Here is a 21,391-nt window from a genome sequence, read left to right on the forward strand (position 1 = left end):
CATTTACTGACATATGAATTATATCTCAATAGGCTATTATTAGACATCATAATACCGAAAGGAAGTTGAGGAGATTAATCAGATGAGAGAATGAATTCCAGGAAACGGGATGTTTCATTTCTCCAAGTGAGTCAACTGCAGTATAGGATGGGGGTAAGGAAGAAGCAGGACGAGAAACTTGGGGAGTTAATAAAGACCCAAACAGGCCTCTCTCAACAGCGGCAGGAGTGGGGTCTGACCTGACCCCTCAGCAGAGGAACACGGACTCCATGGGAGTCCCCCCCCCCGCCACACTCCTGCTCCAACCCCGATGTCCACTCAGGACACTGGCTTCTCTATCCCCTAGAGAGCTGCTAAACCAAAGCAGTGATTTTCTTACCTCCTGCGACTTGATAACCTCCTTATCCACAGGGCAGAGTGGCACTGCACTTAATTCTCTGGAGAGAAAAATAAAAATAGAGCCAGCATTAAGAGCTGACCTCCACGGCTCTTCCAACAGCAGCCCCAGCACCCCAGCCACGCTGGACCCCCGAAGTTCCCCCTGAGCAGGCCCACCCTGTCTTCACTCACACCATGTCCTTCTCCCAGAAGGTCCCCCCACACCCCAGTTTCAGCACCCCTCCACTCTGCCTGAAAAGCTCCCATTCATCACCCAGGACACAAGTCAAGTAGGAGTCCCCCAGACAGAGTCAAATGCCCCCTGCCTGTGCTCCCTCGGCAGTCCTTTGCTTATGACACTGTACCACGACCTGTCTGCTCCACTAGACAGGAACGTTCTAGAAGGCGGAGACTGGGTCCTATTCCACAATGAGCCTCTAGCTCTTCAACTGTGGACAGCAGAGTTTAATTTACCAAGGTACCTGGAGCGCAGAGGTACTGGATGAACAAACCCATGAATGAATCGGGATGTGCTGTGCTAACCTCCTTTCTAAGCTTGGCAGGATACAACTTGCTTGCTGGCCCTAATAAGCCCCAAGTGCCTGCTTTCCTGTCTCTCCTGGTCTCCTCCCTCAGCGCGGCGTGACCCAGGTTTTACAGCCGCCCTAGAGTGAACAGCACGTGTGTCCTCCCGCACGCAACACCGCCTCTGCCTGAAGGCAAGGACAGGTCTGGGGCACTACAGCAAAGACCCTCGGGAGACATGGGACCTTCCCCACACAGACCGCTCCTAGGTTTGCCCTGACATGCAAAACGGGCACGGTCTGAATTTGAGCAAAAGGTGAAAATCAGTCAGTGGGTGGCAAATAATGAAGATTGCTCCTCAGGGTCTCAGAGGGGGAGCCCTCCGCCTACGTGTGGTTCTGTGGCCAATCGCAGCGATTCCAGAACCGAGATTACAGTTGCGTGGCCACAGATGACGTTTAGACCTCAGGACACGGCCGCCTGGTCCTGGCCTGCTGTGGCCAGAGCCGACCTGCCCACTCACCGCAGGGCCAGGATGCAGTGCTGGCAGAAGCGGTGCCCGCAGCCGGTCTGGTGGGGGTTGTGAAGCACGGAGTGACAGAAGGCGCACTTGTATCGCTCTTCTAGCGGCTCCACGAACTGGTACTCCGTGTCGGGCTCGAAGTCCAAGGAAATGGAGTTGCCGGAATTCTGGCGGATGAAACCACAGGGGGAGCCTCCTTGCTCCTCAGGGTAAGCCATTCTGGGGGAGGGGCAGGCAGGAGACCAGAAGGAAAATTAGGTGTGCACACACCCAAACAACTACACGCAGCAGGAGTTTTCGTTATAGAACGTCACTGACATGGTCACTCTGTACGACCCTGTGACAACAGCGGCAACCTCCTGCCGCTGGAGGGCTCCCGCAGAGGGGAGACACCTGGGGCGCTCAGGCGGGAGGCTGGACCTGATGGCTTCTAGCGAGATTCTAGGAGACTTCAACCTGTGTCCACCCACCTTTTTACAGGGCGCTACATTATTCTGCCAGTTTGGCCTCGTGCTTGGACAAAATCCAGCCGGGCATTAACCACATTCTAAGCAAACTGTTCTTATGAATATTCTTCCACACTCAATTGAGGGCAGCGAAACAAATGTTTTGTTAACATTTTTCAGAAGCAAGAACCACACACAATAATACATTTCTTGCAGTATACAGTAAGTCCTCGCTTAATGTTATTGAAAAGTTCTCAAAATTGCTGAAAAACAACACATAACAAAAGCAATTTTACCGTAGACCAATTGATGCACACAAGAGTTTAAGTTCTTAGGGCACCGCGTCGACGTTACAACGAAGCAGCGTTATACAGAAGCCATTCGAGGACCTGCTGTACACAGATAAAGCACCACCTTCCACCCAAGTCCGTTCTCACCTGAACTAGACGAGAACCCATCAACTGCTTTTCTCCTCGGCTCCCTTGTCCATACAACAGCCAGGGCGATGTTTTCAGAATGCAGGTGTAATGGATGGCTATTTCCCGTCCTCTGTCAGTGGTTTCCCAGGGCTCCTAGGGGGAAAGTCAGAACGCTGAGCAGGCGATCAGAGTGCATCCTCCCCACCCAGCAGCATCCGGGACTTCTCCCTCCCTCGCTGTCCGCCTCCCGGCCTCAGGCTTCTGGTTCTCCTGATACACGGTGCCGTCTGCCGCCGTGGGGCCTTGGCACAAGCTGTGGCCTCTGACCGGAGTGCGTCCCCTAACCCTTTCCAGTCCCCTTCACTTAGCCAACTCGTATTCATGCTTCAGATTTTGTTTCAAGCTTCCTGTTCTCATGTGGGCTTGCTCTCCTCCCCCCTAGTCTAAGAGCAGGAGGCCCGCTCAGCAGGCTGGAGGACATGCTTGGCCTCCAGGGGGTGGCTGGGGGACAGGGTGGGCGGGGGAGGGGGTTTTCACTGCACAATCCTTTTGAATTCAACATGAATGCATGACCTATTGAAAACTAAGCAAACGTACAAACACTAAACATCCACTGTGAAATCCGTCATAAAACCAGCAAGCCTTGATTTGAAATGAGACACGTGTTTGTGTGAGTGTCTGATTTGTATCTGTTTCCTCAGCGACACACAGATGCATCTGGGCTCGCTCAGGGTCGCACCCTCAGCACTGAGCCAGGCATGGGGAACAGCTCGGCTGTTGGATTGATGTCATCAAGTGGACTTCTTGAAAACCCTCACCAGAGCAGCTGTGATGACTGCTGACCTCTAGCACAGTGATTCTTAGCCTGCTTTTGAGAACGAACTTCCTCCTGCCTTTGAAAACCTGATGAGAACTCTAGACCTTCTCCCTGTGCAATAGCACTCCTGCCTGACGTCTGGACCTTTAGGGACCCTCTGAACCCACCGGCGTCCCCCAGGTTAACAGAAGCCCTGCCTCCCCAGCAGGAGTGCTGTTACTTCTGGCACAGCGCCAGGAGCGGTGTCTGAGGATGTGTCTGACAAATGGCTCACAGATGGGAAGCCATCTGGGGTGGTTCCCCGAGGGTGACCGACTATCCATGGCTCAGGGGCAGGAAAGCTTGGCCTCAGGCTTGCTGGCTTGCTTTGGCTTGCTCTTGGGATCCCTCCCGATTCTCTTGCAGCTGATGAGGTCAACTGGCCCCATTCAGTCCTCAGCTCGGCTCAAGGCAGCTGCTGGCCTCTCCTGCTGCTGGAGTGGTCTGAGGCTGGGGTGCGGTCTGGGTGAAGGAAGCAGAGGAAGCAAATACGCTGGCCTCTTAACAGCAAATAAAGCTTTCTCTCTGGAGAAGTCCAGCAGACTGGGGAGATATATATTATATATATATATTTATTCATTCATTCTTTTGTCCTGGGGTTTGAGACTAAAGCTCTACCTTTTCTTTGCATGTGTTTCCTGTAGCACTTCAGGGTGGCAGGTGATCAGTGCAAGATGTGATTGTTCCCCTTTTTTAACACGGCTTACTCTTGAGAGTTAAACACTTTAGTTATGAAGAACAACAAGCATAGCACTTGAGTTACATGCATAACCCTAACAGCCAAGACCCACCTTTCCCTCGGAGAAGTGCAAGACCAATTTCAAGAGGCCCTAACATGCCCGTGTTCTCTGGTCCCAAGGGAGGTTGACAATTCGCATCCTGTGCTTCTCTGGGATTCTCTTCTGAGACCAGGGTCATGTCTGCGTCACACGACATCTAGATTTGGACCCAGACGTGTACCCTGAAGCAACAGGCTGGCTCGGCCCCCAGAGCAAGGCAGAAGGACGCACAAGACTCGGTTCAGCTTTCCCTCTGCTGCCCTGTACCTCTCTCCTAGCGCAGGAATTCAGTGTGCTCATCTGTGTGTCTGTCCATCCTTCTCTACAGCAGCAGTTCTCAAACTTTTTGATGTCAGGACCCCACCTTTAGACTTTTAATAATTGAGGACCCAAAGGCCCAGAACAGCCAGCTCAATAATAAAGAAGTAGGACAAGCCCTGGCCAGTGTGGCTCAGTTGCTCCATTGACTGGAGCGCCATCTTGTAAACTGGAAGTTCATGGGTTTGATTCCGGGTCAGGGTACATGCCTGGGTTGTGGGTTTGGCCCCCGACTGGGGTGCACACAAGAAGCAACTGATCAACGTTTCTCTCCCTCTCTCTCTTCCTTCCTTTCCCTCTCTCTAAAATCAGTGAGCATGCCCTTGGGTTAGGGTAAAAATATATAAATAAAATAAATATTTTTTAAAAGTAGAGCTAAATCGGAGGACTGACACTACCCAACTTCAAGACCTCCTATAAAGTTACCGTAACGAAGACAGTGTGGTGTTGGTAGAAGAGCAGACAAGTAAGCCAACAGAACAGAGCAGAGAGCCCAGGAACAGACCCGCGTGAACCCAGTCAACTGATCCCCGGCAGAAGAGCAGAGGCAACGCAGTAAGCAAAGACAGTCTTTCCGCAAATGGTGCTGGAACAACTGTGAATCCACAAAACACAAAAACAAAAAAAAAAATAAATCTAGACACAGATTTTTACACCCTTCGCAAAAATGAATTCAAAATGGATCACAGACCTAAATGTAAAACACAAAACTATAGAAAATAACACAGGAGGAAAAACTAGGTAAACTTGGGTTTGGCAATGACTCTTTAGATGTAACACCAAGGGCATAATACATGAAAAGAAAGAACTGATAAGCTGAACTTCATTAAAATTAAACATTTCTACCCTGTGAAAGATACCATCAAGAGAATGAGAAGATATGCCAGAGACTGGGAGAAATTATTTGCAAAAATATATCTGATAAAGGAATATTAGCCAAAATATACCTCACCAAAGAAGATACACATGTGCAAATAAGCATATGGAAAGATGCCCAGCTCGTATGTCATCTGGGAAATGCAAATTAAAATGACGACGAGGCACGCCCATACGCCCATTACTCGGCCCACATCCAGAACACTGGTGAGGGTGTGTCGCTACAGGTTCTCTTCCTCTCTCTCTCCCTCTCTTTTTGGTAAACATAGGCACACCTTGTTTTATTGAACTTCACTTTTTGTGCCTCACCGATATTGCCTTTTCAGTAACATTGAGACAAAACATCCACCAGCAAAAAGATTATGACTTACTGAGGACACAGATGATGTTAGCGGTTTTTTTTTAGCAATTAAGTGTTTCTAATTAGAGCACGTGGAACAGGTGCTCTAACACCTGGCTGGTAGGAATGCAGTGCTATGGAGGACAGTGTGGCAGTTTCCTGCAAAACGAAATGTGCTCTTATTGTCGGGCCCGGCACTCACACTCCTTGGTGTTCACCCGAGAGAGTGGGAAACTTGTGTCCACATAAAGTTGCCCACAAACATTTATAGGAGCCTTATTCATAATGGCCAAAACTTACATGTAATTGAGATATGAACAGGTAAAGTGTACTACGTTCAGACAAGGCAACATTATTCAGGGCTAAAAAGAAATGAGCTATCAACCTATGAAAAAATATGGAGGAACCTTCAATGTATACCTGTTACTAAGTGAAAGAAGCCAGTCTGACTCCAACGATATGACGTTCTGGAAAAGGCAAAACTGTGGAGGCAGTAGAAAGACCAGTGGCTGCCAGGGGTCAGGATGGAGGGAGGAAGGATGACTGGGTGGATCATTGAGGATTTTTAGGGCAGTGAAACTACTCTGTCCACCACTATAGTGGTGGACACGTCATTACACACTTGTCCAAACCCATAGAACAGTGATTTTCAACCTTTTTCATCTCATGGCACACATAAACTAATTACTAGAATTCTGTGGCACATTGGCAACATATATTTTTGCCAGTCTGACAAAAAAATAGGTGTAATGTTGATTTGTTCACACTGGATGGCTACTGTTGTATGGACTGTTATTTATTTGACAATCTAACGGAAAGGAGGTCAGTGTCCTGATGAGATAGTCAGGTCCTGCAGGTTTTAAAAATTCTCGTGGCACCCGAGTGTGCCTCTTGCGGCACACTGGCTGATGATTGCCACCACAGATTACAAGGGTGAAACCTAACGTAAACTATGGACTTGGACGATAATGGTGTGTCGAAAGAAAGGTAGCAGAATATGCCACCCGAAAATATAACTGTGGGAGCTCAGGACATGCCACCCCAAACTATGCTGCATTGGCGTATGGATTATTTTGAATCATAGACACTTGGAAAAATAGCAAATGCAGGAAGTGGCTTTCTTTGAATACCTTATCTGCCTACAGACAGGTCCTCTAAGAGGAACTCAGTTATCACAAATCTCCTTTCTGGGAGTTTCATCAAGCAGGGAAGATTGCCTCACCACAGAAGGAGGAATGAGAAGCGGGCACCCAGATAAACTTTGCTGCAAACTCTCATCTTCTGTCTATTCTTCTAAGGACCCATTCGTCCTCCCTGAAAATCATTTACTCTCCCGTAGAAGGCCCACACACACACCGTTTCCTTATTGAAACAGTGTGCAAGTCTGAGCTCTCTGCCACCTTGGAGAGCTCCTGCACTTTGCCGGGGTATGTCCCAAGCATACAGGAGGGACATGTGTTAATAAACTTCTGTTTGGTTTTCTCTTGTTAATTTGTCTTTTATTACACAGGGTCTCAGCTAAGAAGAGCTCAGAAGGGTAGAGGGAAATTATTTTCCTCCCTTACACAGTGTAGCTTCATCGACTGTAGCACATGTACCACTCTGGGGGAAACGTGGACAACGGGGAGGCCGTGGAGGGAGCGGGGGCAGGGAGCACATGGGAACCCTCTACATCTTCCACTCAGTGTTGCTGTGTGCCTCAAGTCATTCTACAATATGAGGTCTCTTGAAAAAGTTGAGAACCCCAAAGAGTTTTTATGTGGGTTATAGCTATCAGTATTTATCAAATTTGAGATTGAAATTGAGAAATTGAAAAATATTTTGTTAATTCACTTTAAGATAATAATGAGCCAGATATGTTAACATACATAAAATTTTAATGAAAATTAACCATTTCCCAAAACAATAAAAAATTAGTGAGAAGAGTGGCATTGTCTTAGATTTTTGCACATTTCTGGGCTAACTATAAGGGGGCTGGGTTTTCGTATCTACTCCTGCATTCAGTCTGTTAGCTCCTGGAAACCACCACTGTCCACTCATGAAAGAAGCCAACAATAGCTCAGTATTGTTATGAAGACAGTTTTGCCCACATGAAACCCCTGAAAGGGTTTCAGAAAGCCCCAGGCAGTTGTGTGGCAGTGAATGTTTAACAATCTGCTCTGCTGGGGCAGAGCTCCACTTTGCCACATTTGCCCGTTTCTGTGCCTAAACTGCCTGGACCAAGTAAGTGCCCACCAGCTGCTTTCCTGGCAAGAGCTGCCCCAGCATCCCCGGGCCCCTGAGGCATGCTTTGGGAACTAGGGCTCTACCGGGGTGGGCCTGGGCCATGTCAGCCTCTGTCCTGGCAGCGCCCAGCGTGTGCGGCCCTCGCAGACACACTCCTGCTCCCGGTGAAGGACCAGCAGAGAGGCCTGAGGACGGACGCCCCGTCCTGCCTCCCCCTTCGGGTGGGGGACCTGCCCGGCCCTGGTCCGCATGCCTAAGTCGCCCACTGACCTGGTTCTCACCCCGACCTGTTGCCTTCTTCAGTGTTTGTTTTGATGAAACTCAGTTTTCATCTCATTAGACATTTTAAAAAGGCACTTTTGTTCTGCTACTCAATATGGACTTTAGGAGGTTCAGGGCGGTGTTCTTTTATATAAACCCAGCCTGTCTCCTTCCTCTGAAGCTTTTCGGGCCGCGGACCCATCTCCAAAAATGGAATCAATTCACCGTGCCCGCTGCCCTGAGAGCGCCCCAGTAACAGAACGAGAGGCTGACGGTTCTTTGACTCACAAATGCATGTCTCTAATTAATTCAGCGTTTGAAGCTGGTACACTGTCATTCCCAGGCAGTTATTTAGTGGAAATGAGCAAGAGTTCCACTGTGTTAAAATCTTTCTCTTTTGGGCCTAAGAGCTTACGTAACAGGAACAGCAGGAGTTCAGGTTTTGCAAATAAGAAAACAAAGCCATCATAATTACTAATAGAACTTGTATATCTCCTTCCTGCCGTTAATGCTGTCTATTCCTGCCACCCATGGAATGTGCAATGTGGTCCCCCAAGGCTGAGAGTTGCTAACTCAAACGAGAACGGAGGAAAAATATCACATCTCATCTGTTCCCTAAGAACTCTTCTTGAGTCTTTTTTAAACACCCCTTTTTTTTGCTTCATAAATTGACACATTTTTTTCCCTGAGAACTTTTTTAGGGATTCCAAAGAAAAGCTGTGGATGTCATGGCTTAAATTCTTTACTTAAATGTTTACTCTGATTCATTTTGGGGGAAGACATACTAAACAGTCTAACATGCCGAAGCAGCGTGAGTTTGGGTTTTGGTTACAATAAAAGAGACACAGAGCTTAGCAGAATCCAGTCTCAGATTTAACATGGAACGTAGGTCCTTGTTGGTGTGTCCAAACTATGTCCACAGCACCCCCAACATCTTGTTCAGATTAATGAAGGGCTGGAAAACTCCAGAATATTTTTATATATTACATTATACTCCATAAGATATAAGCCCAGGAGCTAGGTCTCCAGGGTTTTCAATTTCTCATTCTTGGGAGTTCTGGCGACTACAGACCACATCCCAGCGCGGAAAGGGCACAGGCCGGGGGCCCCTGCTCTGTCTCTCACCAGCTACGAAACCTTGGGCAAGACAAGTCCCCACCCTGTGGACATATCCTGAGTTGGGGTCCAGCACTAACTCAGAGACCTGTGACGCCCCATCTGTCCTTGAGGGTCTCAGAGTTGAGCAGAGGAACTCAGACACGGGAACCCCACGTGACAACACCCCGGTGACAGGTCCCACAGAGAGAGACTTCTTCACATTAAGAACTGCCGGAGCCCAGATGAGGTGCAGCTAATACTTTCTGAGGTGTCTGCTGATTTCACAGAGAGGAAAACATATCAGGGAGGCATTTTCTACATGACTGTGATACAAGAATTTCCCAGAGGGTAGCACAGGCATTCTGGAACGGTTAATAATTAAGCGGAGCTGAACAGGAATTAAGGGAACCTGCCGGTCATTTGCTGGTCTGCTCTCAGATCGCCTCCCCTCTTCCTCTCGCTGGTCCTCATCGGGGGTGTGGTGAGGGTGGACCCCCCTAGACTCTATGTCCCAGGCTCCCTGGCTTCCGGCTGGGTTCAGCCAACGAGAGGCACGGTCAGGTCACTAAAGGGTGGGAAGGATGGAGAAACCAGGGACTTCTCCCCAGTTCCTCGGCGCTGGGCAGCACCTCAACAGTGGCTGGGTCTCCTCCATGGCTCTAACCACCCCCGGATGGCCCTTCTCTGCGGGCTCGTTCCCGCCAGGCAGCCAGGATGGGCCCCAGCGCCTAAGCTCTGGACACACCATCTCCTCCCTGAGTTCCTTTAGCTCCAGGAGTGGGGTGGGCAGCTTCCCGCTGTGCCTCGTCTTGGAGTTGCCTCACTCCGAGCCTCCTGTTTGGCTTCCTTAGGGTCCCTGTGAGAGGCAAGTGTGGAGCTCGGGGAGGAACACGGCAGGAGGAGTCCTCAATGTGTGCCGCAGTCGGGAATTCCAAATTTTCCCCAGGGGTTGGATCTGTTTAGGGATGATCGACAGAGAAGACCACGCTGGGAGTCTGGGGGAAGAGGCTACCGCAACAGGACAAAGGAGCAGGACAGTGGCGGCCTGGTCTAAGGCGGCGTCCAGGAGGCCGTGTTCAGGAGGCATTTCCGAGGTAAAATGCACGTTTTCAGAAATGACTTCGATGGAAGGGCTGAGTGAAGGATGGCTCCCGGGTTCCAGTCCAGAAGCCCGGATCAATGATGGCGCCAGGGGGGAGGATGAGGGAGAGAAGCAGAGGGCGCAGGGGATGCGGGTAGAATGCCCTGACTGGTGTGGCCCAGTGGGCTGGGCGTCGTCCTGCAGACCGAAAGGCTGCCGGTTCCCTTCCCGGTCGGGGCTCACGCCTGGGTTTCGGGCCAGGTGCTCAGTAGGGGTCGTGCAAGAGGCAACTGATCGATGTTTCTCTAGCACATTGATATTTCTCTCCCTGTCTTCCCCTCTCTATAAATAAATAAATAAATAAATAAATAAATAAATAAATCTGCAAACTAAACAGAAAAAGGATGTGGGTAGGAGACATGTCCCCGTGGGGTGCCCTAGGGACAGTCAAGGGGCGAGGGGGCGAGTGAGGCCAGCTGACTGGAACTTCTCTTCCAGAATAAATGACTCGATTGCTAGGAACGGGCACATTTCCTCTGTGGTATGAACATTTACTAAAACTACCCAGGGCACTAAATTTTCTTTCCACTTGACAAATCATCTGGTGGTTGTTTTAGTGATGGCATTTGACACAATCAGCTCAGTTCTGTGCCAGGAAAACAAGAGCCGGAGAGATAAGACATCCCGGAGAGACGGCAATGGAAAAACTCCTTGGAGCCAGGACTGGAACCTCACAGCCGGCAGTGCGGCCCCGTGTGACCCCCTCCCTGGGATTTCCTCGGTGCCGGTGCCGCACCCCCACCGGAAACCCCATTCAGCCTGCTGGGACCCACCTGAGGGCCAGCGAAGGAGCCTGGGCTACATTAAAGGAGGAGAGATGGTGGGTAGCGACGAGGAACAGTGAAAATGTCAAATCTGAGATGCAGTGACCCCGGGGACGCTGGACCCTGTGCCCTGGGCAGTCCTCGAAAGCGGAACAGCCCGCTCGTGGACCAGACGCTCGCCTGCTCGGAGGAGGAGGATGGGCAGTGCCCTCCCTCGGGGCTGCTTCTGGCCCTCGGAATCCGAGACCCTGATCTTCCAGGGAGAGCACACAGGGCCAGGAAAGGAGCGGAGGATGGGGTGCAGCAGGGACGGCAGAGGAGGAAGGAGGAGAGCGCTGTCGTGGGCTGCCTTCACGGCACAAGGCAGAAGTGAGACGGGCTGGCAGTTGTCACCACAGCCTCTGCCTGCACCGGCCCACGGGTCTGTCCTCTGCAGCAGAAGCCCCTCAGACAGCCGCCTGGCCTCTGCTCCAGCGCCCGGCCTGCTCCTCCTCCCCGCCACCCCCAGAGCTTAACACGCCCACCGAGACACGATCCCTGTGTGACCTCCGGAGGAAACTGGTTTTATTTTCATTAACTTTTAACCACGCGGTGGACAAAGAGGAAGGGCCTTGGAGAAATGCAGACGACCGTGTGGGGACTGGGTGACAGCACAACAGCGAGTGGGCACAGGACGACGGCCCACCGACCCACGGTCCCGTCCACAGAGCAGCTGGCTTTGGTGTCTCAAAGGCAAGACGCTGGCAGTTCTCTTTTCTTTCCCTTATATGTTCACAGAGGGGCGTTTTCTTGGACACAGGACCAAGGATGATGTGGATACGATCTTAATTCCTTTGAAGAGAAGTGTGTTTTCCCTCCAAGTCGTCAGGAAACCTCTGGTTCCTCATTTTAGCGAGAGTGCAGCGAAGCACTGTTGGCGAGGGGCGGGCATGTTAGGGCGACGGGCTTCCCCACCGCTTGGTGCCCTGCGCTGGGTGCCCTGTGCTGGGTGCCCTGTGCTCCGTGCCCAGCGCTGGGTGCCCTGTGCTGCGTTCCCTGCAGCAGCTGCTGCCTGGTCTCCCTCGGAGGGAAGTCCTGAATGGAACTCTCTCTCTTGCTTAGAACCACCCAGGGTCCCTCTGGCTCCAAGTACAGTTGCAGGAAACCTTTAAGATTTGTTTTCAGAACTCAGACCAAGAGGAGAAAAAATAAAACACTACTGATCTTCCCACACACGAACTTCTTCCTCTTTAGGAAGCTTTGGCTCCAGAACGCTCAGCCCCCATCCTCCGCTCCAACTCTGCCCCAGTCCCCACTGCCTTCTAGGGTAAGCTCAGCGAGCGCCTCCAGGGAGAGGCCGTCCTCCTTGGTCCCCAGATCCTCATTGGTCAGCCAATCCTCAGGGCCAGCCCTCTGCCTGGCACAGAGTGCTCCATCAGTGTCTGGTCAATAAGAAGGGAAACTGAGGATTAACATGAGGCCTCCACACGGAAGGACTCGTGGGAGCAGAGCCAGGAAGGCGGCTGAGGATAAATCCGAACGAGGCAGGCAGAGGGCAGTGGGGGTGAATGGAAACGAAGGGCTGGCATTGCATGTGGGTCAGGATTACAGTTGCTAAGTCTGTGTCCAGGCTCAGTGCCAGCTCATTTACATGCGTCGTCTCATTTTCATCCCGACAGCAGATATTTTTGTATCGTCAGCCCCATTTTTTGAGGGAGGAAACTTGGAAATGCCCTGTGGCCAGGGCGCAGTGGAGGCCTTCACGGGATGAGGAGGGGCTGGGGCTCCCAGAGAGCCATGTGGTGCTGCAGTTACTGCCAGGAGCCCCGGAGTGGACCCGCCTGGGCTCAAACCCTGCTCCCACCGCTGAGTAGCCACTGACCTCGGGCAAGCTGCTCACTCTCTACGCTTCTGGGTTCCTCATCTGGAAAACGGTGACAATGGTGATGGCAGTTACCTTACAGAATCTTTGAAGATTAAATAAGTTAATACTATACATCAGGGACTGGTCAGCCCACCGCTTGTCTTTGCAAATGCAGGGTATTTTTTGTTTGTTTGTTTAAACTTTTTTATTGTTGCTCAAGTCCAGCTCTCTGCTTTTTTCCCTCCCCCTCCCCACCCCCCACCCCCCCACCCCATGTCCCCTCCCCTACAGTCAGCACTCCAGCTAAGGCTCAGGTCACACCTGAAACCCTGTGGGTGGGCAGAGCTCATTGCCGACTTAGCCTCACGTGTGTGCACAAGTTGTACATCTTTCCGTGGTTTTCCAGACCCCCCTGCCAACCCAGCACAAAGTGCCGCTCGTCCTCCTCTGGGGCCCTGAGCTGGGCTAACTGCTCTTCCCCTGCCCAGAGCTGCCTCTCTGTTGCCATTTTCTCATTTCCCTATTTCATCCTGAAGATGCATTTTCTTCCTCACTTCACCCATTGCATTATTTTGAGTTCATGGTTTTCCTGGACCATCTCCCATCAAACCCTTTATTCCTTCAGTTATTCACCAACTCCTTTGCCGAGAACCTGCCACATGCAGATGCCGACAGGGAAACTGAAATCCAGCGCAGGGGGCCGGATTCCTCACCGTCCTCAGCCGCGCAATGTCCCGCCAGCCGCGTTCTCCCCTCCCCGCCCTCCTCTCCTGGCTCCAGGGCAGAGCCTGCAGACCTGTGTCCCTGACCAGGTCCCACTGGCACCCCCCTGCAGCCTTCCCGCCTCTCCCGAGTTCATCTGCACCCTGCCCAGGAACAAGCTGGGGGGCCCTTATCATCTGAGTGTGGGGGTTTTCCAATAATTGGGAAACACATTATATGAGTTCGATAATCTTAAATTAACTGCAGTCATATAATGACACTTACCAATTAGTCTCTTCCCAATTGTTGCCGCCCCCCATGCCCTTTGTGTGGCATTTGGTACTTCCTTCTTGAAACTCCCTGACTCTTTGGCTCTTGGTTCTCCTCCCACCCCTGACCACACCGCTAGTCTCTCCGCGGGCTCCCCTGAGGCTGCATCAGCCCTCTGCCCTTCATTCTCGCCACAACGCCCGCCTCCTGTGAAAGGTTCCCTCGTTCCCCGCTAGGCTGTTTCTGAACGCAGGTGTCCCCACGTCATCACCACCCTCTCAGACGCACAGTCCCCTCCCCTCGTCCCTGCCGGGCCACCCACTGTTCTCACACAGGCAGGCAGAGACAGCATACGCTCCTGGAAGGAGGTGGAGACCCCAGGGGCCCCGCAAGCAGGTGGACTTGGGAGCTTGGATGCTCAGCCAAAGACCAGTTTGGATTTAGCTTAGAATGGGGAAGCATTTCTAAGGAGAACTGGGCAGGACTTTTGCTTGGCCCCACCCTCCATGGCCTTAGGGTGCTCTGCGGGAAGGGGAGAGACCTGAGACCGTCCTAGATAGGCTAGGGAACAGACATGTCAGGGAGGATTCGGAAACCTTGACTTGACCTTTTGGTGACTGTTAGCTCCCAAAGGCCAGCACCATTACAGCTGTGCCTTGCCGTCTCACAAATGCACACACCTTTGTGTTCGATTTGTATCTCCAAGGCTGGCCACAGACATCTAACATACTGCCAGCTGCCCCAGAGCTGGGAGGGCCCATGGCTGGGCACTCCCCTCCTGACCAGCGGGGAGGCCAGCTCTGGCCCGAGCCCAGGGAGGAGGCAGACAGGGCTGCCTCTGGGAGCCAGGCCTGAGGGGAGAAGCTTCTGGAACTCGGCCACCCCAGGCACACCCCAAATGTCCAGGGCAGCCATCCTGGAGTTCAGCTCCCAGGATGCTGTAGGGCCCCATGACCACGCTGGATGCTGGGCTCCCGGGACTGCCAGGCTTGACCCGGACGACGGGAGAGGTCAGGCAGCTCGGGAGCCCGGAGAGGGGCCCCGAGAGCAGCAGAAACCGGGTGAAACGGTGGCTTTCCCCCACGGCCGAGAGAGCCAGCTGTGGAAGGACTTAAAGAACCAACTAGCCAAGAGTTTCAGGTTTTTAAAAACAGTGAAACTCTGCCAACCACATATCACGCAGAAACATCAGTAAATAAAAGTGTACAGAGGAACTGCTGGGTATCCTCAGCTCTCCACCCCTCAGGCCGCCCTCTGGGTCATCTTAGGGGTTCCACCGTTGGATTTTTCAAGAAGATGACGACAACGGGGGTAATGAGGAGGAGGAGGAGGAGGAGGAGGAGGGGAGTGATATCACTTCACACATCCTAGTACTTGGCAGTCGGTGTCTTTATGTACGACATCACACCCAGCCCTCGCACTAACCCTGTGGCAGTATTACCATCGTCACGTTTGGGATGGGGCCATGCGCCCCAAGGTGTCGAGCACCGTGCCCCAAATCACACAGCTAGCACGAGGCAGGCCAGGAACTTGAATCTAGGCTTTCCGACTCCAAGTGCAGTGCTCTTCGGCCTGTGTCGGGGCGAGGGGGAAATGAGCCACCTCCCCGCCGGCACCCAGACGCGGTCTGACGAGAGGCAGCACAGCCTGGAGACCAGCTCAGGAACCAGAAAGCTCTCTGTCCCTTCTGCCATTCACTTACCTGTGTCACCTTTTCCTCATCTAGACAATGGAACGACACTAGTACCTGCCCCTCAGGCTTGGAGTTAAGATGAAATGTGCTAATCCACGCAAATGACTGGCGCCCAGCGCCTGACATATACCTAAACACTTAACCTCCCTGCACGCCCATCCTTCAGTCCCAGCCAGCATTCGCTCAGTGCCCGCCGCAGGCAGAGGCCTGCGTCTCATCCTGTGGTGGGACAGGGCGGGCGTGGAACAGGACAAATTACCCGACAGTTCCCGTTCCCAAGGGGTTCCCAGTCCAGGTGGGGACCGTGCCTCTGCACTGAGAACAGCAACAGTTCCCAGAGTGGTTGTGTTGGGTGGGATGGATGGTACACCGAGACGGGGAGGAGGAGGGAGGCAAGTCTCGGCCACTGACTCGGCAGTCCCAAGCCTGGTCTGATCAGATTGCCAGGTGTTCCAACGCCACAAGAAACACCGTGCCAGGACAGGAGCAGGGGAGCCCTCGAAGTTCTAAGTATCGTTCCCACTATCTGGGAAAGAAGCCGTGTACTCGCCCCAAGGTCTACAAGGGGAGAGAGGAGGGGTCCACAGTGCCCAAAGAAAAAGTCCATAAAACAGCTTTGCCTGCCTCTAGCCACTATCTGTTTTACAAGGGGGTCCCTTGTGCTTACAGAGAGAGGCCCAAAATAAGTTTGGGTAGCTGCCTCGACTTGAATTAACTGCCTCCTGTCACATAACTGTTTCACAACAAGATGAACAAATGTGGTCTGGAGCAAGAGCGAGAGAAGAATTCTGGGGAACAGACTCCCACACAGGCCTACATTTAGGTGGTCCCCTCCCCCGGCGGAAGCTGGCTCCACATTTACCCGCTAATCCGTATGTCGCTCCCTCACCCCATCCCGCCAGGACAAAGGATGCGTTTGCCTTGCCTATACCTGCGCCCTACGCCTTCGTCCCCCACCTCGGCAAGGCCTGTCCTCTTCCATGAGAACACGTCCCTCATAAACTCTGCTTGCACACCAGCTGACTCGCCAGCCCGTGATTCTTCACTGCGTTGGCAAGAAGAACCAAGTTTTCCCCACGACAGTCGGGTCCTAAGAACGTGCCCGGGAACATGACACCAGTACTGGCTTGGGCCCCTCGCCCCAGAAAATCACGCCTCTGTTTTGGGAGCCTGTTTGTTGCCATAGCTCGGCCTACCCTAGCCAACAGATTTCAGACTCAGGTCTCTCAGCAGCAGCTAGAAGACAGCTTTCGGGCAATCTCCGGGCTGGATTCTGCGGCCCGTGACCATGGGAGGAGCGCCGAGCTAGCCCACTGTGCCAGCTTCCAGGTCACCGTCCCCTCCTCACTGGCCACTCCTTCTCCCCCATCTCCCAGAGCACCAGACTGCTGCTGGGCCTGCTTGCTCTTCTACCTGCACTCGCCATCTGGTGAGTTCACCTCAGCTCCCGCCTCCTAAGGCTGATATCTAAGGCTGACATCTAAGGCTGACAACATCCCGATTTCTCTCTGCAGTCGGGATGTCTACCCCAAACTTTGCTCATTCCAGCTGCATAGCCCGCCCTCCACGGTGGTTTACTAGGCATCTCAAGGCAACACACCCAACCCCGCCCAGCCTGCTCCTCCCACAGCTTCCTCCCCCTCAGTGACGTGGCGCCACCGCACACCCTGCCGCCTGGACCGCAAACTCTGGAGTCCTCCTTGGCTTCCTCTCCATCGAACGCCACCAGATCTCAAGGGCTCTTCTCCGAGCGCGTCTAAGCATTGCTCACCACCTCCAGCGTCACCTCTTTGGTCTAAGCGCCATTATCGCCCCACTGGTTACACTGGTTACAGCATCAGTCTGTCTCCTCGCTGGTCTCCTGCCCCTGCCTCTGCCCCTGCCTCTGCCTCTTCAGCCTGTGCGAACCCCAGCAGCCGGAGCGATCCTTTCCAGCACAGAAGTCAGACGTGCTCCTCCTCTGCTCCTGTGGCCCCTTCTCATTCAGGGTAAACGCAGTGTCCTTAGAATTGCATGTGATCCGGCCTCTGGCCTCATTGGCGAGCACTTTCCCCTGTTCACGTGCTCCAGCCACACGGGCCTTGCTTTTTGCTGAGTAGTCGAAGAGCCCTCTGCTTGCTGTCCCTCTGCCTGGCACGCTCTTCTCCCTGATGCCCGAATGGCTTGTTCCCTCACCTCACCTACCTGCTCAGATGTTACCTCCCCAGTGAGCCCTTCGCTGACCCACATGGACAGGTCCCATCCCTGGCAGCCCTGTCGCTGCTGCAATATTTCCTTCTTTACTGCCTGTCTTCCCCTGCCACAACACAAGGTCCCCGAGGGCAAGGATGCTTCTTTTGTCTACTGAAGCACCAACACTTGGAACAGCGCACACGGGAGGCGCTCAGGAACCACTCACTGGAAAGGCTCCCTCCCACGGAGCGTGCTGCCCGGTGCCCACACTTTTCATCTCCACTGTTGAGAAGCCCTGACATCCTACCAGTCATAGCCAGAGAGGGCAAAGCTGGTCGTGACCGCTGACTTTGGGGCAGGCAATCTGTGGCAGGACGGGGAGGCCCTAGCCCTCTGGGGCCGGAAGAGTGGGGCCTGAGCAGTGCCCTTGGTCCTGTGAACTAGCCCCTGGTGAGGTGCCACAGTGGGGGGCCAGGTGCTCCCTGGAAGGAGGGAGAAATGCTGAGAAGGACTGGGAAAGGTAGACAGGCTAACAAACAATGCAATCCCATGAGCATGTCTGGGGCCCCCCTGAAGGGGCCTCAGAAGGTGCCAGAGACCTCTGGTCACATCGGCTGGGGTCCCTGTCTGGGTCCCTCGTCATGTCCACGGGTAGGAGGGGCAGGGCCAGGTGCTCCCTGTCAGCTCGCTCTCATGTCTTCAATATCTGCTTCAAATGTTTTTAATATCTATTTCAAGGTTTGTCTCCACAAACCTCGACCACTCCCTGCAGTCTTCTCAGCAAACCTCACTTCCTACTGCGCAGAAAAAAACAGAAGTCTGCAGACTAGAACTACCTCCACTTCCTGCCAGCAAACCTCCGTGTTTACCTGCACGGGGGCCCCTGCTCCGCCCTCTCCCTCCCGGAGCCAGGGTGGGGGTCACCTCTGAACTAAGCTGGACTGTCCACCTGTCCTGGGTTCTTGCCTCCTTAGGGGTCTTTTGACGACAATGATCACCCACTTACACCCACCAAGCCACCCAAACCGCTCAAGGTCCCAGTGACCTCTGGGTCACCAACACCAACCGACAACTTTCAGTCTTCATCTTCCCCGGCCTCTACGCAGCATCTGACATGGCTGATTGCCCCCTCCCCGAAAACACAGCACACTTTGAAATACTCGTTCCCTCCCTTTCCCCAGAACCACACTGTCCTGGCGGGGAAGCCCGCGCATGAACAAACAACTCCTGATGTCTCTCTCCTCTGCACCTAAACCCACACTCGCGTCTGCCTAACTAGTGTCTCCCTCTGACCCCAAAGCCGGTGCGTGCACACCGGAACCAATCCACTCTCCTAAGCTGCTCTCTCTCCACGGCTCACTCTTGAAGGCCCACTCTCTATCTTGCTGCCGTCGCCAGACAACTGGCATCGCTCCTGGCAGTGCCTTCTCTCTCCTCCCCCACACCCAGTCCGGCACTGAGCTCCCCGGAATGTGCCTCACGGACACACACATCCCACCTGCTTCTCCACCCCCCAAACAACCCCCGATTCCAGCCACTGCCCCTCCCATCTGGGCCACCAGGACAGCTTTCTGTAACTGGGCTGTCCTGCTACAACAGCTGCCCCTCCTTCACCTCCCTTCCGATGACTGGTCTCCCCTCCCCCACTGGCTCCTCCAAGGCCTTCTCTACACAGCCTGATTTAGCTTTTGAAAATGCCAAGCTGCTGTCACTCGCAGCGCCTCACACTGCTCTGACAGTTCCGAATCCCAGCCTGCCCACGTGGGCAGCGTCATCGTGAGCTCCCCCACGCCCCACCCCTGTGCTGCAGCCTCTCTGGCCTTTTCTCCCGTCTTCCTGTGAGTGCCAAAACTCCCCTCCCTACAGCCTGCGCCCTAAGGCTGGTCTCCCTTTGCTCAAGCTGTTTCTCTGCAGCAAACTTCCTCTCCTCCATCTCCCCACTTCTCACCGAGCTGAACTCATGCAAGCTCAGCTGAAGCATCACGGACGTATTCAGCTAAGCCTCACGTGCCTCCCCGGCCAGCGTAGGCCCCCCCTTCTTCATCACACGTCCTTTGTCACCCTGTACGTCTCCTTCATACCACTTATGATTCCAGTTCATTTTTAATGTAATAATTTGTTTGACATTCGTCTGCACCAGCAAATAGAAGGGGACTGTGTTTCTCTTTTTTGAGGTGCTGGCACAGAGCAAGCACTCAAATACTTCAGTGAGGTAGTAGCTGCCTACCGTGGGCCAGACGCTGTGGCTGGGAGCTCTGCATGGGCCGTGCTGCTTGCTCTGCACAGCAGCCCAGTGAGGTGCGGGTACTAGTTTTATCACTCATGCTCACAGGTTACCAATAGGGTCCTGAAGCTCAGGGGGCTACATAATACATGCAAGGTGAGAGCGCTGGCAAGCGCCGGGTAAGGGTCCCATCTCAGGCTTGTCTCCCATCAAAGCCACTGCCGTGCTCTCCCCCCTGCACCGCCCACAGTGCTCACTCACTCGCTGTCTTACGCTCAGGAGTGCTCAACCCAGAGGGTGGGCAGACACTGTCGCCGCAGCTTGTTTGGTCCTCAAGGTCACCTTTGAGGTCTACATACAAGAAGTACAATCCCTCTGTTCTAAATGAGGGAGGAAAATGGAGTCTTAGGGGTCCAGAGTATCACCTAGCAGTAAGTTACCACGCTGAGCTGGAGCCCATGTCTTCTGACTCCTTCTCCGGGGTGATTTTCTCTACAACAGAACCACAGTGAGGCTCCGGCAGGTGGGATTCTGCAGGGAAGCCGCGCCATGAAGAGTTGCACAGCAGGCCTGAGGCCGCTCTCCTTGGAGATGTCTGCTCGCCTGGATGGCCCCCCGGCTGATGTCAGGGAGGGTGGATTTAGGGCAGCTTCCCCTGACTGGCATGGGGCTCCCTCCACCTGAACTGTTTGCAAACCATGTGGTTTATGCTAAACGCCTTTCTTCTGGAGGTCTGGAATTTTGGTGTAAGCCAGGCAGAGGGTGCCCACGTGACCGGACCCGGAGAAAACCCCTGAGCGCTGAGTCTCTGACGAGCTTCTTGGCTGACAACATTTTCACACATGGTGTCACATTCCAGAGCGGGAAGAATTATGTCTTATGTGACTTGCCGGGAGGAGACCCTTGAAAGTTTCTGCCTGATCTCCTCCGGACTTGGACTCATGTGCCTTTGCACTTTGTTGATTCTGCTTTGAATCCTTTCGTTATGATAACTGACCTCTGTGTCCTGTGAGTGCTCCCCACAAACCCTCAACCCTGGGCCCCCAACACAGAAGCTTTCTAAACAGATACATGTTGAAGTTTTTTTTTTAAAGATGAGGGAGGTATGGATTTGTAGATGAAAACAAGAGGCATTCTAGGCAGAGGAAATGATCTGAAGAAAGTTCCAACAGGTAAGTCAGGTGTGGGAGGCCCTACAGCACTTGAACATGACCTCAGCCAAGTTGACGCTGAGGAAATGGAGCGTCACGGTTATGACACAGGAGAGGGGGGGACAGGGAAGTCACACTTGTTAGAAAGACCTGGTGTCGGGGGAGTAGCCCGCTGGAAGTCAGACGGAGGGAAAGGTTGGTAGCAAGGAGTGACCGGAAGACTGTGGTGCAGCTGTCCACAGCTGGTGAGCGGCATCGCACATTTCTAAGGAAGGTCTGTCTGGGGAGTGCTTCGGAGGGGCTGAAGAAACATCCCAAATTATTGGTTTTTCAAAGGAACCACCTCAATGTAAGAAAATCAGTCTGCTCCAAAATAACCTACTTTC

At 53.1% G+C, this 21,391-nt stretch overlaps 1 protein-coding gene across 2 annotated transcripts in view; it reads right to left on the reverse strand.

Moving 5' to 3' along the window:
• Positions 1–21,391, reverse strand: part of TRAF5 (TNF receptor associated factor 5) — a 46,522-nt gene that overhangs the window by 19,113 nt on the left and 6,018 nt on the right. The window contains exons 1-4 of one of the 2 annotated variants that reach the window (XM_045838769.1): positions 17,230–17,336; positions 2,310–2,444; positions 1,427–1,645; positions 380–437 (exon numbers count right to left, since the gene is read on the reverse strand). In XM_045838769.1, coding sequence (XP_045694725.1) covers positions 380–437; positions 1,427–1,644 — 276 coding nt within the window. In that variant the 5' untranslated portion in view covers position 1,645; positions 2,310–2,444; positions 17,230–17,336. Of the gene's footprint in view, positions 1–379; positions 438–1,426; positions 1,646–2,309; positions 2,445–17,229; positions 17,337–21,391 lie in introns of those variants that run through there. The other variant, XM_045838768.1, reaches the window with a different exon arrangement.

This window comes from Phyllostomus hastatus, unplaced genomic scaffold, assembly GCF_019186645.2.
Source record: "Phyllostomus hastatus isolate PE091 unplaced genomic scaffold, TTU_PhHast_1.1 phas_contig_283, whole genome shotgun sequence".
NCBI classification, from domain to species: Eukaryota; Metazoa; Chordata; class Mammalia; order Chiroptera; family Phyllostomidae; genus Phyllostomus; species Phyllostomus hastatus.